Source organism: Temnothorax longispinosus, chromosome 4 (assembly GCF_030848805.1).
Source record: "Temnothorax longispinosus isolate EJ_2023e chromosome 4, Tlon_JGU_v1, whole genome shotgun sequence".
In the NCBI taxonomy this organism is placed as follows: Eukaryota; Metazoa; Arthropoda; class Insecta; order Hymenoptera; family Formicidae; genus Temnothorax; species Temnothorax longispinosus.
In genome coordinates, this window is record NC_092361.1 from 8,341,343 (window position 1) to 8,359,723 (window position 18,381).

The 18,381-nt window shown below is 42.8% G+C and overlaps 2 protein-coding genes and 2 long non-coding RNA genes across 4 annotated transcripts; all 4 read left to right on the plus strand.

Annotated features, from left to right (window-relative positions):
• Positions 1-1,211, plus strand: LOC139811659 (uncharacterized). Its single transcript, XR_011731694.1, has 2 exons — positions 1-234; positions 1,036-1,211. It is a non-coding gene; the product is annotated as an uncharacterized lncRNA (long non-coding RNA).
• Positions 1,212-4,886: 3,675 nt separating this feature from the next.
• LOC139811507 (uncharacterized) lies at positions 4,887-8,594 on the plus strand. The gene is made up of 3 exons (XM_071775780.1): positions 4,887-6,046; positions 6,153-7,719; positions 8,550-8,594. Exons 1-3 carry the CDS (start codon positions 4,887-4,889, stop codon positions 8,592-8,594), a joined length of 2,772 nt encoding a protein of 923 aa, XP_071631881.1.
• A 963-nt stretch (positions 8,595-9,557) lies between these two features.
• On the plus strand, positions 9,558-10,400 carry LOC139811510 (uncharacterized). The gene has a single exon (XM_071775782.1). It carries the CDS (start codon positions 9,558-9,560, stop codon positions 10,398-10,400), a length of 843 nt encoding a protein of 280 aa, XP_071631883.1.
• A 3,976-nt stretch (positions 10,401-14,376) lies between these two features.
• On the plus strand, positions 14,377-14,859 carry LOC139811090 (uncharacterized). The gene is made up of 3 exons (XR_011731542.1): positions 14,377-14,501; positions 14,578-14,683; positions 14,789-14,859. It is a non-coding gene; the product is annotated as an uncharacterized lncRNA (long non-coding RNA).
• The last annotated feature ends 3,522 nt before the right edge of the window (positions 14,860-18,381 follow it).

An 18,381-nucleotide genomic window follows, 5' to 3' on the forward strand; every position in this document is an offset into this window, starting at 1 on the left:
ATATGAGGTGCCAGGTGACGATTATAGGTATTGGTATTCGGATGACAGTAATGCCTGTGAAGAACTTCCATTCCACATTGTAAATTGGGATCTTCAAAACAGTCAGAATGTATCAACAGAGAAGTCTACCGAAGATATCTGCACGCTGTGTACTACAAATGCGCGAACACATATTTTTGTACCCTGTGGTCATCTCGCCTGTTGCATTGAATGTATCGAACGTTTGGAACATAAGTGATGTCCGATATGCAATACTACTTATGAAACTTGTCTTATAGTTAAAAAACCGTAAGAAGCTGTCTGCTTCTAAAATGTCTTAGCATACACAAATTTCAGATATTTTAAATCTAGTGAAATTACGTAGCACGCATTATTAAGTTTTTCTTAAATCACTTTCTTCATTATTACTAGTACATATTCTTGTAAAGAGAAAGTCGAATATCCGAAAACGTCAAGTATTTTTCAATCTCACAAATTCAGTCTGTATTTATAATTAAATTTAGTCTTTGTACATATAAATAAAAACTAATTTCCTAAATATTAGTGGTATTACTTTTTAAAAAAGGCCAAAGTTTTTATATTGTTGATTCATATATATATTAAAGTGTAGAATCAGTTTATACAATAGAAGATATAAGTTTCCAAATTTTTTATACGTATCTTCAATTTTTTTGAGACATGCAGATAGGAAACTTGTAAAATACATGGCCTTTCTTCTTCTGCAATAACTTGAAAAAAATTATACTCTTAAATAGTGCGAAGCAGGTCAAACACAAAAGCTTACTTATGCCATAACTTTTCTTTTTCTTCTCTTTAATATATTTTATACAATATTAAAATTGTTTAATAAAAAACACACGCAAATACCTTTGTGTAATCAACTACATAATTTTATTTTTTTATTTTTATAGATATTTCCATTTTTTAATTTTTTTACAACTTAATTTTTAAATTCCACTTTTCTTTCAAGTTTATTATGCTATTGCATTAGACAAAATTTTGTATACTAATTGTTGCATTATTTTTTACTTATAGAAAACTCTTACAATGAACACGGAAACATACCTGAGCGGAGTATTGATATGACGAAGTTTCCAAAATTGGTTTTACCTAGAATTGATCAACAGCTGCAGACAAATGGACGGCAAGCATTACAAAAGCTGGATAATTCAAATTGTCAAGTTTAATAAAAACCCTCTTGTATTTTTGTACTCCGTGGTCATTTTGCTGTTGCGTTTAATGCATCGAACGTTTGGAACGTTATCGATGTCCGGTATGCGATATTATATTTGTGAAAAGTATTTTAGAGTTAGAAAACCCGTAAGAAGCTGTCTGCTTCTGAAATGTCTTAGCATAAGAAAGCATTTTTTATATTGGTATTGTTTTTATTGTGACATTCATATTTTTGCAATTATACTTATATATTTCAGTTTCGTCTTTATTATAAGCACAGTTATGTACTATGGCGGTGTCCACATGAGTTTAAACTAGTTTTTTTTATATGTATTTGTCATCCTTATCAAATAGTCTACAAAGAGACGAGAACTAACGATGTTATAAATGTAAATTTGTTGTCAGTGCGACAGAAATGCAGATCTTTTGTTTAAAATTATTTTTATTTTCCTGTAAGTTAGTTCAGAGCGGAAGACATTTTTTTCATCTTTTTCTATTTTATTTTTATAACGATTAAGTACCTTTCAAAATGTAAATGAAGGTTCTAGTTTCTAAAGTTGTTTATGCGTAATATATGCAGCTCATTGTAATTAAATACATAGATTTTACCTTTTGTGCAAGAGATACATGACCAAAGATAATTTGATAGTCTTCCTATGTATAGATACATAAGTATATGTATAAATGTATAATGCGCTGTCATGTGATATTATTTTTCTAACGTTTCGCCGTATACATTATACAACACGATAAGTACATTTTATAAAAATGTTCAATAAAGATATAAATTGTAAAGAAACAAAAAAAAACGTGTTTTAATAAGAAACCATTACCATTACCATTTTACAATTATCATAGACTACGTTTAGACAGCGATTTACAATCCAGTTTAGTATCTGTCATATATCATCCGATCGATAAAATTTTTTGATTATAATGATTATTTGAATAACAGTCCATTTTGATATTCTAAACATTTGAATCAATCTCTTTTAATGTATATACACTAGAAATTGTAGTTTAACTATCAAGAAACAGAGGTTCATATATAAATGATCATTATGATTAAAAGAATACAATTTTGTGTAAATAAACTTTTAATTTATTTACGTCATTTATTGTATATTTAATACATAATGTTGCTCTTTGTAGATTCTTGTTTTGACTGATTGTGATGGACAATAAATGGCATTGTACAAACACGCTTTGAGAGTAAAGGATCAATTTCCAAAAAGTCAGAAAGATAATAAGATGATCGTTGATGTTTTCATAACATTTCACAGGATTCTAATAGCGGAGAAAATTATAATCAACTCTCGCTTAAAAGAATCTCGTGTTTTGTTAATGAATTTTTTTTAGTGCTCGATAACAGGCCTGCTGTGCAAATTGCTATAGATGCGTAGGATATGCGGCTCTCAGTTCTTTATACCTGAAATAGGCGTTTAAAAATGTTAATAAATAGTATTATATATTATAAATTCGTATACAGAAAAACTCTTTAGTAGAAATGTCAAATCTCATGAGTATATACGTATTACAGTATATACGTACGAATAGTTTATTAATTAGCAACTTACCTGAAGGACACGGAAACAGCAATTTGCATTGTAAATAAACTTCTTCCATCTCAGCACTGATGAAGATGCTGCACAAAACACCGTGATATGCTATCTATAACATAAATATAGAATCTGATTCATCACTGAAAATAAGGAATCTAATACTTCTTCGAATATTGCTAGGAATGTTATTGAACTGCATTCTTGTATTTTTACGAAATATAAAAATACACAATACACTTACTGACATTGCATTCGAAATAAAGCTCAAAGAAGCATGTTTCTGAAATAAAAATAAATTATTACGCTGACACATTACGAGAGGTTAGTAAATCTGTCAAAACGGTGGTATGCAAGGCAAACTTATACGGAACGATATAATATAATTATTAATAATTACATTATATTATTCTCCAGTTTTGCCTTACACTTCATTGCCGTTTCTCAGATGTATCCAGTCATAACGTATGAATATTTAAGATACGCTTGATCTAACTGTGCGCGATTAAACGGTGCGCGATTGTACGGTGCGATTGTACGGTGCGCGATTGTACGGTGCGCGATTGTAACGGTGCGCGATTGTAACGGTGCGCGATTGTAACGGTGCGCGATGATGTGCGCGATTGTACGGTGCGCGATTGTACGGTGCGCGATTGTAACGGTGCGCGATGAACGGTGCGCGATTGTACGGTGCGCGATTGTACGGTGCGCGATTGTACGGTGCGCGATTGTACGGTGCGCATTGTACATACGGTGCGCGATTGAACGGTGCGCGATTGAACGGTGCGCGATTGTACGGTGCGCAATTGTACGTGGCGATTGACGCGCTGCGGCGATTGAACGGTGCGCGATTGTACGGTGCGCGATTGTACGGTGCGCAAAAACCGTGTCCAATGCAACATACGTTTATTTATTTAAATAAGTTAATAATATGTGTTGTGTCCAAAAGCAACGGTGTCCAATTGAACTGTGCGCCATTAAAATGTGTCTAAACGAACTGTGCGCAATTGAAACGTGTCTAATCGTACGGTGCGCGACGTTATGTGTCCAATAGTACTGTGTGCAATTGCAACGTGCGCAATTGTACTGTGCGCCAGTGAACCTCTCCCGCGGCAAACGGTTTTTTTCTACGAGAATTCTAGAGCGCGGTCGACAGTTAATATATTTGTAAAAAAATACGGTATGGGAACGGACGGACGCTATTGCTCGTCGATGGTGCGTTTGCTTCGCGGCAGAGAAGTCGGATTTCGAAACGTACTCGCTGGCATTGACACGTGGTGTCCCAAGCATTCTAGATCGCATATCAGTAGAAACGAACGCAGGTGGTGGTGTCCCAAGCATTTTAAATTGCATTTCAAATTGCATATCGGTAGAACCGAACACATTTGGAGGTCTTTAGACTTATACGTTAAAACATGTTGGTGTATAGTTCGCGGCAGCGTCCGTAACGTTTACGACGAAGGATCGACGCACGAGTTCTGTTTACAGTGTGGAGGGAATTGTAAAATAGGTTTGTGGGATACTTATGATTACACCGAAACATTAATGTGGCGGATTGAAGATGGAGATTTTTTATTTTGATATAGACGTCAGCGGTGCGAATGTAGCGTCGGCGATACGTCCCAGCCGGAACGCCGACGTCTATAGACGTCCAATTGACATCTTATAGATGCCGATTCGACATCTATCGACATCTATAGACGTCGAAAAGACGCTAGCATTTCGGCTGGGGTACTCGCGAATGAACGATCGCCGTTACCCGTCTTCCAAGAATCGGACGACGAATGGCGCTGTAGCGAGCCCATGCCTAAGTTTTCGTCTGATTCGGACGACGAATCGGCGAGTTGAAGCACCGTTGTCGAGTGCGCGCGCGTCGGTGGCGAAGGAGGACGCGCGATGGAATCTGGCTACCTATCATCTGCGAAGGGAAATCGGAGCGCGAACCGATCGCGAGCAAAAGTGGATAGAGACGACGGTGGCAAACTCCGTCAGGGCGAGCGATTATACGCGTCGCCTGCCGCTCGATTACTATCTCTATCACGAGACGGTGTACGGAGGAGAGAGCAGGATACATCGGATTCAAACTGCCCGGTCTCGTCGTCTTTTCGACCGAGTGAAGTTCAACGTTCCCGAGGGTGAACCTTTCTGGACGCGATGCGGAAAGAGTGCGACGAGTTGCTCGCCGCGGACGTCCGCGACGCGGACGGGTTCCGCGCGTGGAGACGGCGATGCGACGAGTGTCTCCGACTCCTGCGGGAGCAGTGTCGAGTCAAACGCTCCGGGAAACGAGGAAACACGGGAGCCGTGTCCGCTCTGGTGGCTCTGATAGCGCGATTGGAAGGTTCGAGGGAGGATCTGCGTCGACGATTCGAACGCGCCGTAGGTGCCGGTTTGGACGGAGGGGAAGGCGGTAGCGGCGGCAGCAGCGGCAGAGGTTTCTCGTGGATCGAGATCGACGCGGCGTTCCAGCGTCGTGTGCTGACCGACGCCGTGACGAACTCGACGTACATCGAACCCGCGCGATTTCTCGACGACGCGAAGGGCACCGTGCTCGAAAAGGTGCGGGATAATATGACCGAACACGGGTGTCTGAAGGTCAACGTCATATTCAACGTGGAATTCGTAGCAGACGTTAAGACCGACGTGAAGAGTATCGCTACGCGAAACGAACAGCTTCTCCCGGGGTCCGATCTGAGCGAGTGGTACGATAGACACGTGCGCGACGCGATTCTAACGCGGTTGGAAGAATTTCAGGAACGCGACAGCGAATGGGCGTTGTCGCGAATATTGAACCTAATCGTGAACGTGAATAAGTGTAATCCCATGCGCGTGGAATGTTGGATGAAAATACCGCTGGGTATAAGACTTAAAAAGGCGGTGGTCAACGTGCCGTTGGAGAACGACACGTGTTTCGCGCGCGCGGTGGTCGCCGCTCTGTACCCCGCCGAGCGGCACGCGGAAAGATGCGGCTCGTATCCCGATTACGCGACGGTGCTGAATCTCGACGGGATCGATTTTCCCATAGATCTGAAAACGATCGGAAATTCGAACGTCAGAACGACGTATCGATCAATGTGTTTACAACTCGGAAAGGAATTGAAAAGAAAGCTAAGTTCGGCCGGGCGCCGAACACACAACGCGATCGTGCCTTTGCGGTTGACCGACGATAAGCGGAACAGGCACGTAAATCTGCTGTATCTGCGCGATACGCTGCGCGGCGTCAACAGGGGCCATTTCGCCTGGATAAAGAATCTGTCGCGATTGGTGAATTCGCAATTGACAGCGAAACGGTACGCGAAGCACGTTTGCGATCGGTAGGTAAAAGAAATGAAATGAAAAAAAAAACACGGGGAACAAGGAAAAGACGAAGCGTTATTTTTTTTACATACACGCAGTAATTGCTCGCACGTTATTTCGCAGATGTCTACACTATTTCTATACGCGCGACAAGTTGGTCGCCCACAGCGTCGACTGCGGCCGAATGAACGACTGCGCCGTCGTTCTCCCGAACGAGAGCGACAAGTGGCTGTCTTTCGACAATTACGACAGAAAGGAGCGACTTCCCTTCGTGGTGTACGCGGATCTGGAGTGTCTTCTCGAACGACGGGAGAGGGAAAACGTCGAAGGGGGCCCGAGAACGGAAAGATACGCTTATCAGCGTCACGTACCGTTCAGCCTGGGCTACTATCTGTGCTGCACCTACGACGATACCGCGTCCGCGTACAGATATCGTCGCGGCGAGGATTGCGTTTCGTGGTTCGTAAACGAGCTTCGCGTTCTCGCGCGTCGCGTTAAGAATAAATTTTCCACCAATATAGCAATGATGGAACTTACGGAGGACGAGAAAAGCGAATTTCTGCTCGCAACTCATTGTCACGTGTGCGGGAGATCGTTTCAACCGGAGGACAAGCGCGTGCGGGATCACTGTCACCTAACCGGACGTTACAGAGGTCCGGCGCATTCTCGTTGCAATCTGAATTACAGAAACGTTTACGTGATTCCCGTGTTCTTCCACAATTTGTCGGGTTACGACGCGCACTTCGTCGTCGAGAAAATCGCGAACGATTTCGAGGGCGGGGTCGATCTGCTGCCGCTCACGAAGGAAAGCTACATATCTTTCTCGAAGACCGTTAAGGAGACGCAGACGGACGGGAAATGGGATCGGTACGTAAAGTTTCGATTCGTGGACTCGTATAAATTTTTAGCGGCGAGTATCGAAACCTTGGCGTCCTATCTGAACAGGGACGACAAGCTGAGAATCACGCGTTCGGAGTACGCGGATTTGAGCGCGGAGGATCTCGATCTGCTCACTCGCAAGGGAGTGTTTCCGTACGAGTACGTCGACAGCGCGGACAAACTGCGGGAGACCGAGCTTCCGCCGCGCGAGGTCTTTTACAGCTCCCTGACCGACGAGACCGCGAGCGAAAGCGACTACGAGCACGCGACGAGGGTCTGGCGACGTTTTCGCGTGCGAGATCTCGGCGAGTACAGCGATCTGTATCTCAAGACCGACGTGCTTCTTCTGGCGGATATATTTGAAAATTTTCGGGACGAGTGTTCAGCGAGTTATGGGCTTGATCCCGCGCATTACTACACGTTGCCGGGGTACACGTGGGACGCCATGCTGAGATACACCGGCGTGCGTTTCGAGCTGCTCACCGACATCGACATGGTGCTGTTCGTGGAACGCGGAATACGCGGCGGCCTCAGTCAATGTTGGCTCAGGTACGCGCGAGCCAACAACAGGCACGTACCGACGCACGACTCGTCCCAGCCCACTACGTATCTCATGTATTACGACGTGAACAATCTGTACGGATGGGCTATGAGCGAATCGTTGCCGTACGCGAATTTCCAGTGGCTCGACGACCCTGAGAATTTCGACGTGACGACCGTGCCAGCGGACAGCGACGTCGGTTACATTCTGGAGGTAGATATCGAGTACCCGCGGGACCTGCACGACGCCCACGCGGATCTGCCGTTAGTAGTAAGTGGATAGGTATGGGGCGTCAAAACAAACCCCTCCACCGACCCCTCCGGCGCCAAGGGCGTGGCCAGACTGTCTGCCCACGTGACCTTGGAGCTCTCTGATTGGCTGCCGTGGGAAGTGCGGGTGAAATGGAGCGATTTGATTGGATACCCCATACCTAGCCAGCGTTCTGATTGGATACCCCATACCTAGCCAGCGTTCTGATTGGATACCCTATACCTACCCAGCGTCTGATTGGCCCTCCCTCCCTCCCCTGAGGCGTCTAGTGTCTAGTGATTTTTTTGGGACTGCACGTGGTGGAAAACTACGAGACAAAAATGGCGGAATCAAATGGAGCGTTTTGATTGAATACCCCATACCTACCCAGCGTCTGATTGGCCCTCCCACCCCTGAGGCGTCTAGTGCCTAGTGTCTTTTTTGGGACTGCACGTGGTGGACGACTACGAAACAAAAATGTCGGATTCAAAATAGTAACTAAATGGAGCGTTTGGATTGGATACCCCATACCTACCCGGCGTCTGATTGGCTCTCCCGCCTAAAGTGTCCAGCGTCTTTTTGGGCCTGCACGTGGCGGACGACGCTGAAGTCACGCGGTAAAATAGCGGAAGAGCCGGCCAGCGCCATTTTGGTGGGAGCACGTGGTAGACGACGCTAAGCTCGAAAAAGGATATGATGCTAAGATGCCGAAAACGGAAAATGGAATTTTTAAGAGCGTTTTGCCTCGAGGGGAGGGAGAAACAGGAACGGACAGGTTCGCTTTGTGACGTGACACAATCCAACTTTTTTGTATCGAAGGAATTTTATGATTTATGACGGCGTTCTTTTAGGACTTGGGTCTGGACAGAAATGACCAGGCTTGTATCGAGACGTGACGAATCCAACCTTTTTTTTGTATCAAAGAGTTTTTATGATTTATGACGGTGTTCCTTTTAGGACTTGGGTCTGAACAAAGAGTTTTCGAAATAAATAAATACGCTTGGTTTCTAAGATTTGCTCATGTATTACTTATTTCCTGCGGAAACGAGGTTGTAAAACAGGAACGGACAGGTACGCTTTATGACGTCATGCAACTATTCCGTTTTAAATAAAAGTTTTTATTATTGAACGCATTCGAAAAATTTACGATTTAGAAACTGACCAATCCTGAAAAAAAATAAGAGAAAAAGGAATTTGTTGCGAAGAACGTGAGGATTGAAGAAAAATAGAAAAAAGTAGAAGTTACAAAAAAATGTTTATTACTACAAATTCTTCTTCATAGGAAAAAATACAATTTAGTCGCTTATAAAGTAAGGCTGTAGATAAAATGTTTAAACAATAATGTTATAAAATTTACAATCCGCGATTCGACAAAATTATATTCTTTTATCTAAGGACATACAAAGAATTATTTATTAAATGATTTAAAAAGATAAAAAGAGCTCGAATAGATTTTTGTTGTTCCTTTATTTTTTTAGAAATATTTTTATTTAAAATTAAAAAATTTTTTAACTATTACGCTTTTCGTATAAGATTTTTAGCCGATCACTTTATTAACAAATTCTCTTAGCTTCCTATATAAACTACCTATATAACAGAATTTTTAGTTTAAACTAAAAAAATTCTAGAAAAGTCTAGAAAAATCTAAAGTTTTCTAATTTTCTATCTGCGCGCGCAGACTAATTTTTCTACAACGTTACAAACGAAGTTAACGTTTTGACTAACGTTACGAAGCAAAATCATTCGAGTCCCAACGTTCGAAGCGACAAGTTTGCCAGTGAAAAAGTATAACTCTCTCATCTGACTTTTCGATTGGTGTGTGTGTGTGTGTCAGCCGATATTACGAAAAAATAAGAACAATGGCTAGTCACAGAGAAGACGCTAATAATTCTGAGAAGCGGATGTTCACTCGCGATATTCCTGATAAAGGGATTCTTGATAAGGGACGTGACTTCAAGGGAAGAAACGAGCAATTACATATGCTGTTATCGACAACATATGGACTCAACAGCTCCCATACGAAGAGAATTCATGTGGGTTTGCAAGCAACATCCGAGGGAGTTTTCGTGCCGTTGGTCAAATTAACCGGCAACTGTGCGGACGGCGTTTATTTCGACGAGAAATCGTGGCAGCAGTTTCAAGAGAACATGGGACTCGTGAGCGAATATTTAAATGGAGAAAGCAAATTGAAGCCGAATTCTATCTCCATTAACAATATCTCCGTCAATTTTACTTCGGCTTACGGAGCAAGATCCATATTGCTGACGTACAAGGAAAACGAGGAAGATACTTCTGCCAGGACGAATCAACGAACAGGCGAGGAAAATTGTCCACCGACGAAGAAACGAAAAACATACGCTGTGGCAATTGTGATGCAGAAGCCTACATTTCTCGGGCTGAAAAATATTGCGAAATGTATCGATGCACATTTATTACATTTAAAAACAGTGGCCGACAATGTTAACAATTGCGCGCGTTATTTTATTAAGGAAATAGAGTTAAATCTTCCTAAAGGTTATATAGATAAGGATATTGTAAAATTGACTCTCAGAGGAAATTACTTCGACATCGAATTTAATGTACAAAAGCAAATAACCGATTTAACTTTCCTCGATGCGTATTTTAATATAGTAATGATAGAACTTTGTTTGCTGCGCTTTACCGAAATCTGTCGTATAATTTTGTCGAATCGCGGATTGTAAATTTTATAACATTATTGTTTAAACATTTTATCTACAACCTTACTTTATAAGCGACTAAATTGTATTTTTTTCCTATGAAGAAGAATTTGTAGTAATAAACATTTTTTTTGTAACTTCTACTTTTTTCTATTTTTCTTCAATCCTCACGTTCTCCGCAACAAATTCCTTTTTCTCTTATTTTTTCAGGATTGGTCAGTTTCTAAATCGTAAATTTTTCGAATGCGTTCAATAATAAAAACTTTTATTTAAAACGGAATAGTTGCATGACGTCATAAAGCGAACCTGTCCGTTCCTGTTTTACAACCTCGTTTCCGCAGAAAATAAGTAATACATGAGCAAATCTTAGAAACCAAGTGTATTTGATATTTTCGAAAACTCTTTGTTCAGACCCAAGTCCTAAAAAGAACACCGTCATAAATCATATGGAACAAAGGCCTTAAATAAAAGAATATGGTTTTATGGTTTTATTGTGAACAAGACGGAAAAGGGATTATGGTATAGAACCTTTCTCCGAAAACTTTTTTTCTACCTGAAAGGGAAGGTAGAGAGAAAGTGAGCAGGAAAGTTTCGAATTTGCTAACCGGGGCCTTAGGTAGACATTTTTTGTCACGCCATTATTCTAGAAGTTTTTGGTCTCTTTTACACTGGAACCAATTAATAAATCAATAAATTTCTCAGATGGGAAAATAAAATCTTCTAGTTTCATGTTGGAACAAAGGCCTTAAATAAAAGAATATGGTTTTATGGTTTTATTGTGAACAAGACGGAAAAGGGATTATGGTATAGAACCTTTCTCCGAAAACTTTTTTTCTACCTGAAAGGGAAGGTAGGGAGAAAGTGAGCAGGAAAGTTTCGAATTTGCTAACCAGGGACTTAGGTAGACATTTTTTGTCACGCCATTATTCTAGAAGTTTTTGGTCTCTTTTACACTGGAACCAATTAATAAATCAATAAATTTCTCAGATGGGAAAATAAAACCTTCTAGTTACATGTTGGAATAAAGGCCTTAAATAAAAGAATATGGTTTTATGGTTTTATTGTGAACAAGATGGAAAAGGGATTATGACAAAAAATAACTTTTTGCGAAAACCTTTCTCTTTCACCGGTAATGGAGAGTGGGAAGAAAATGGGCGGGGAAGCCTCGAATTTGGTAACCAATGGTTTAGGTAGAAAATTTTTGTCACGCCATTATTCTAGAAGTTTTTGGAAATATTTCAACTATAAATGGTCTGTAATACTATAGCTGAGAGTTAGTCCTTATTTGTCCGACCGTACTGGAGTCGTCTTGCAATGCTCTTAGCTAATCAGACAAGTAAAGTGTCGAAAATGTCTCTCCGCGCAACTTTGATCGATTTTTTTAAAGTGAGTTGCAATTTAAGCAAACACTTTAATAAACAAGTGTTTGTAGAAGCGTTTAATGAGTGGAAGTTTGTAGAAGCAGTGACAATCGTCGAAGAGGCGAATTATGAACTTTTCAAACGTTTCGTGCCTGGGTGCTCCAGAACCCTGTTATGTGTTATGGATGAACTGGGTTACTCTAAGAGAAATCAAAGATTGGTGAATATCATTTTGTGCGAATTAGTAGCGCGTGGAGCTTTTCGTCATGAAGAAGAAGACGCAGGAAGAGGGCATATTGCTAGATTCTTGCATCGTAACGGAATAAGTAAGTGTTAGAAATAAAAATTGTACCTTAAAATTTTAATATAGTAGAGTTTATCATTAAAATTTAAATTAATTTAATAGACGAGAACCGCATTGCCGCTGTCCTACCGGTCCGACGAGGACAGAGACGTCGAGCGGAAGAAAACATTGATGAGGAGGCGGTACCAGCACGTAAGTAGGAAATGATAAAATTAATTATTCATTAAAAAAACAAATATTATAAATATTAAATTTTATAGGAAGAGCCAGAATCGTTGCACCACTACCCGCAGACAACATCCCCGTCATCGATTTATCTTCCGGTAAGAGACTAATAATAACACGTAAAAGCTAACACTTGCAATATTTGTATAATAAATCAAATATAATTTATACTGTTTTAGATGACGATGAAAAACAAGAGGAGGTGGGAAGAAGAAGAAGCAGAACAAGAAGAGGAAATGAGAATTGTGAGCTCACCCGATTCGGCCATATTTACGCCGCGTGGTAAATTTTTAAAAAATAAGATAAGATAAAAAGGAGGGGTGTCAATAAGGCCGTTTTTTGGCCCACGTCAGAATCGCTCCAAACTGTGGTATTTTCCTCCTACCGATGTAGCTCACAACCTCCTAGAACCGTTTGCTGTCCGAGCAATTAGAGGCTGAGAACGGGCAACTTGAAATCTCAAAAATCAATGGAGTTTTTCACATGGTGGTAGTGTCGGTCTCATTTCAGCATGTAATTGTTGGAACGGAGAGTGGGGGGAGGGAAAGAGTGAAAGCGGGAGATGGAGAAGGATGGGAAGAAGGGAGGGGGGAGGTAGAAGGGGAGAGAGGGAGGTAAAATCTCTCCAAACTGTGGTATTTTTTTCCTACCGATGTAGCTCACAACCTCCTAGAACCGTTTGCTGTCCGAGCAATTAGAGGCTGAGAACGGGCAACTTGAAATCTCAAAAATCAATGGAGTTTTTCATGTGGTGGTAGTGCCGGTCTCATTTCAGTATGTAATTGTTGGGAGAAAGGGAGAGAGGGAGGGTGGAAGGTAGAAAGAAGAGAGAGGGAGGGTGGGATGTAGAGGAGGAGGGAAGTAGAGTGGGAGAGAGACAGAGGAAGGGAGGGAGGGAGGGAGAGAGAAAGGGAGGCAGAGCGTGGCAGAGGGAGGGAGAGGGAGGCAGAGGGGGGCAGAGGAAAGGAAAAAAGAGGGAGGGAGAAGAGAGGGAAAGAGAAAAAGAGAGAGTGGAAAGGAGGGTGGAAGAGAAAGAGGGAGGGAGTGGAAAGTAGGATGGAAGAGAAAGAGGGAGGGAGAGAGAGAGAGGAAAAGGGAGATAGGGAAAGGGAGGGAAAGGAGGGAGAGGGAGGCAGAGAGTGATAGAGGGAGGGAGAGGAAGGCAGACCTGCTCCCTCCCGTCTGGTTCCCGTCATTCTCTCTCTCTTTTTCTCTCTCTCTCTCTCTTTCTTTCTTTCCCTCTCTCCTCCCTTCCTCCCTTTCCTTTTCTCTGCCCCCCTCTGCCTCCCTCTCCCTCCCACTGCCACCCTCTGCCTTTTTTTCTCCCTCTCCCTCCCTTCCTCTGTCTCTCTCCCTCTCTACTTTCCTCCTCCTCTACCTCCCACCCTCCCTCTCTCCCAACAATTACATACTGAAATGAGACCGGCACTACCACCATATGAAAAACTCCATTGATTTTTGAGATTTTAAGTTGCCCGTTCTCAGCCTCTAATTGCTCGGACAGCAAACGGTTCTAGGAGGTTGTGAGCTACATCGGTAGGAAAAAAATACCACAGTTTGGAGAGATTTTTGCCTCCCTCTCTCCCCTTCTACCTCCCCCCTCCCTCCTTCCCATCCTTCTCTATCTCCCGCTTTTACTTTTTCCCTTCCCCACCCTCCCTTCCACCCTCCGTTCCAACAATTACATGCTGAAATGAGACCGGCACTACCACCATGTGAAAAACTTCATTGATTTTTGAGATTTCAAGTTACCCGTTCTCAGCCTCTAATTGCTCGGACAGCAAACGGTTCTAGGAGGTTGTGAGCTACATCGGTAGGAAGAAAATACCACAGTTTGGAGCGATTCTGACGTGGGCCAAAAAACGGCCTTATTGACACCCCTCCGAATAAAAGAAATAACGAAATGTTACATTTTACCAGAAAGGGAAGTAGAAGAAGAAGAACAAGAATCGGAATCAGATGATGTTTCGACGATTGACGATGTAATCGAGCGAATATTGATGGAAGACGACGATGAGGAGGAGGAAGAGGAGGAGGAGGAAGAGGGGGAAAAAGAACAAGAAGTTCGAAACGCAGAAGAGTCGCAGGAGGTGATGGACGAGGTGGAAGAGGAGGAGGAGGGGGAGGAGAGTGATGATAATATCAATAATATTGACGATGATATTATTATTAGTGAGACCAATGACGATGACGATGACGACGACGACGAGAGATACGCACCTAACAATTATGAAGGTAATAATATTTGACTATTATATTTTTAATTCCGTAATTTTTATCGTTTTAATCACAAGTAATTATTTCTGATTAGATGTTTCTTACTCGCCGGTTCGACCCTTGTCTCCGGAAAATTAATAAGAGACAAAGATTCAAAAAAAAAAAACGTCAACCTACACTAGTGATAAAAGCAACTAAAGGTGAGTTACCTTAGTATGCTCTATCGCGGTCGTGAAAAAAATTTTTAACTTTTTAAACGTAATATAAATCAATATTGTATGAGACTAAGTTTTTTAATTTTTTAGTACAGTCGGGCGGAGGTGGTGCGGACCGTCTTACCGATGCTGTTGCTCCGAACACTGATGATGATGATGATTCGCAAACGCAGTGTGCTAGCGAGGAGGAGGAGGAGAATACTGTTGCTGCCGACGCTGACGGATCTCAAACGCAGAGAGACGGAGAGGTGGAGGAGGAGGAGGAAATACCCCCGTGGAGAGGGTGCAGAGGAACATCAGGAGCACGTACGTCAGCAGGATCACCATCAGCATCAGCAGCATCACCAGGTCGGACAATTTAATTATATAGATTTAGTGGCAGAAAACGCGCGTCAATTTAGAAATTTCCGGATACTCGGTAGGGAGGCCAGTTTTCGAGTACGTCCGATACCCGAAGGCGAGGATACCGTGCGTTGGCTGGAAAACGCGTTCCGCGAGATTCACGCGTATGCGTTACGTTCGACTGGGCCGGGAGATTACGTCGGCTTATCGTTCGAGTCGGCGGAACTAACGCACGGTCCGGCGGGGCTATCGTTTCGCCCAGCGCGAGACTTAACATCCGAGAGTATATGGGATCTCGTGAGCTCGATCGCGCAAAGTAACGGAGGAATAGATATCGCGCAAAATTTCGACGTGCGCGTTTTCAACGTTGCGATGCCAGTAGGTCGTGGGGGTGCGACAAACAGATTAACAGCCATCGCTAAGCGGTCAATTGTAGATCTCGGGAATAGCGATAATTTGTGCCTACCTCGTTCCCTCGTGTTGGCACGAATTTATCGCGAGCGCGGAAATCTACGTACGGGAGTGTTGCACGACAGGTGGAATTCCGTAAGATGCCGGACTTCCGTGCTTCAACGTGAATTAGCGTTGGAGCTGGTGAGGAACGCCGGTGTTACGATACCCGAAGAAGGGTGCGGAATTCCGGAGGTTGCACGTTTTCAACATTTTCTCGCAAATGAAAATATAGCAATAATCATATATAATTCCAACAACTTTGGCAGCGGCGCGAATCCTTTGTACGACGGTGCCGAATTACTCGCCTCGTTAGAACGCGAACCTACATGGCGTTTAAATATTATGTATTACGAGCGTTCGCGTCATTACAACCCCATATTAAATTTGAATGCTGCCGCCGGTACTCAAAAGGAATTTTGCGTGTCGTGTAACACTGCGTATCGTAAAGGCAGAGGACATCGCTGTTCGAAAAAATGTCCGCGCTGTTACGCCACTCCCTCGTGCGAGAATCCCGAAGTAGAAATTGTCAAGTGCGCGGCGTGTAATCGTGCGTTTTTCGGAAACTCGTGTTTCGAACGTCATCTCGCGCAAAAATCTTACGACGGTAAATCGCTCGCGAGCGTCTGCAGTTCCGTGAAGATTTGCGATAATTGCGGGCGATTCGTCAAGAGAGGTTTGCGACACGAATGCGGCGTTTCGTATTGCAAGACGTGTTGTTCGTTGCAGTCCGCTAATCATTTATGTTTTATGCGGCCTCTTCGTCGTAATGCCGACGTAAACGAAGACCCTGGCGAAGGTACGAGTACTACGTTGGCACGGAAAGAGGCTCCGCTTGGAAACGAAAAAAATGACGACACTGATGCAACGAACAAGCGTAATAGCAAAAAAGAACGCAACGCATTCGTGTTCTATGATTTCGAAACGCGTCAAGACGAGACGCTCGAAAGTACGGACAACGTCAAAGTTCACGTACCGACTCTCTGCGTCGCGCAACAAATTTGCGAAACGTGCGCCGCGATAGACGACATGTCGGAGCGATGCCCTTGGTGCGGAGTGCGCGAGTTTGTATTTCGTCACGATCCTGTAAAAGAGTTCGTCGATTTTGCAACGCGAACGACAAAATGTTTCAAAAAAATTATTTGCATCGCACACAATGCGAAAGCGTTCGATGCGCAATTTATTCTAAAATATTTAGTCGAAAATACGGAAAAGACGGAAGAGCCACAAGTAATTTTAAACGGAACGAAAATTGTCGTGATGACGGTCGGACATACAATACGCGATAGTACGCGGGAGTTCTCGGTTGTAAAGTATAACGCGTATGCCGATCGTACAGAGTGTGATACGTGTATTCGCCACGGCTATACCCGAGAGACTGCCTCGAGCGGTCGTTCTCGCTTGGGCTCCCCACTTATGCCGGATCGTTCCCACTCCTCGGAACTTTCTCGATCGTCTATTGTTCGCGGCCGGCACATCTGGCGCGATCATGCGAAAACACGATGATTTTCACTACCCTCCCGCGTGCCCTTTTGCGCATTGCCCGTTCTAGAAGGTTCCCGTGGAAATTTCCACGCGCAACGCAGTGCGAGAACCTTCCTTCCTCGGTACCGCTGCACCAGGTTATCACTCGCGGAAACTGTTCGACGCGGACGACGTCGACCCATGCGCAGTGATGTGAATCCGGCCCGGTTTTTCGCGCATGCGCCCCCCTCCACTGCGCACACAGAGTGACGCTCGGTCTATCGGTGTGTCGCCAGCGCTCGGCAGTGCCGAGCGAGAGGGAGAATATTACTCTCTCCTTGTCGCTCTCGGTAAATGTTTAGTATAACGCTCTCCTCTTCGATTTTCTTAAAACTTTGTAAAATTGTTTATTTCTGTGTGTAAAAACATTTTGAGAAGGAAAATCGTCGCTCAGGTCTCGTTTTTTTAAAATTTAATTTCAAAGTTTTGATGTCGGTAAGGTAGGAAAATGATAATTTACGTTTTTAAAGTACTGCGCAACTTCATTTGAAGGTCACGTGACAACTGTTTGCTAATTAAATACAAAATATCTGCTTAAAACATGTGTGTGCCCTGCTTTAACAAAAATCCGAGCGAAAATCATAACTTTTATAAAGCAGTGGATACACACGTGTGTACCCTGTTTTAACGAAAATCACAACTTCTATAAAGCAGGCATACATACGTGTGTGTGTGTGCCCTGCTTTAACGAAAATCACAACTTCTATAAAGTAGGGCATACACACGTGTGTGTGCGTGCCCTGCTTTAACGAAAATCACAACTTCTATAAACCAGGGCATACACACGTGTGTTTGTGCCCTGCTTTAACGAAAATCACAACTTCTATAAAGCAGGGCATACTCACGTGTGTTTGTGCCCTGCTTTAACGAAAATCACAACTTCTATAAACCAGGGCATACACACGTGTGTTTGTGCCCTGCTTTAACAAAATCACAACTTCTATAAAGCAGGACATACACACGTGTGTGTGTGCCCTGCTTTAACAAAAATCACAATTTCTATAAAGCAGGGCATACACACGTGTATGTGTGCAGTGCTTTAACGAAAATCACAATTTATCAATTTATCAATTTTGGCCACGTACAGTATTTCACAACCATAAAATTTAACCTAAATGGCACCGTTAATGAGTATGCGGACAACTTAATTTGTGAATATAGTAACAAATAACGTTGCGCAGTATTTAAAAAACGTAAATGATCATTTTCCTACCTTACCGACATCAAAACTTTGAAATTAAATTAAAAAAAAAACGAGACCTGAGCGACGATTTTCCTTCTCAGAATGTTTTTTTACACACAGAAATAAACAATTTTACAAAGTTGTAAGAAAATTGGAGGGGAGAGCGTTATACTAAACATTTACC

Coding starts and splice junctions, on each gene's coding strand:
- LOC139811507 (XM_071775780.1), top strand. CDS start 4,887: ATGCGGAAAGAGTGCGACGAGTTGCTCGCCGCGGACGTCCGCGACGCG. Junction 6,047..6,152: donor GCGAAGCACGTTTGCGATCG/GTAGGTAAAAGA, acceptor GTTATTTCGCAG/ATGTCTACACTATTTCTATA. Junction 7,720..8,549: donor ACGCGGATCTGCCGTTAGTA/GTAAGTGGATAG, acceptor GCGTTCTTTTAG/GACTTGGGTCTGGACAGAAA.
- LOC139811510 (XM_071775782.1), top strand. CDS start 9,558: ATGGCTAGTCACAGAGAAGACGCTAATAATTCTGAGAAGCGGATGTTC.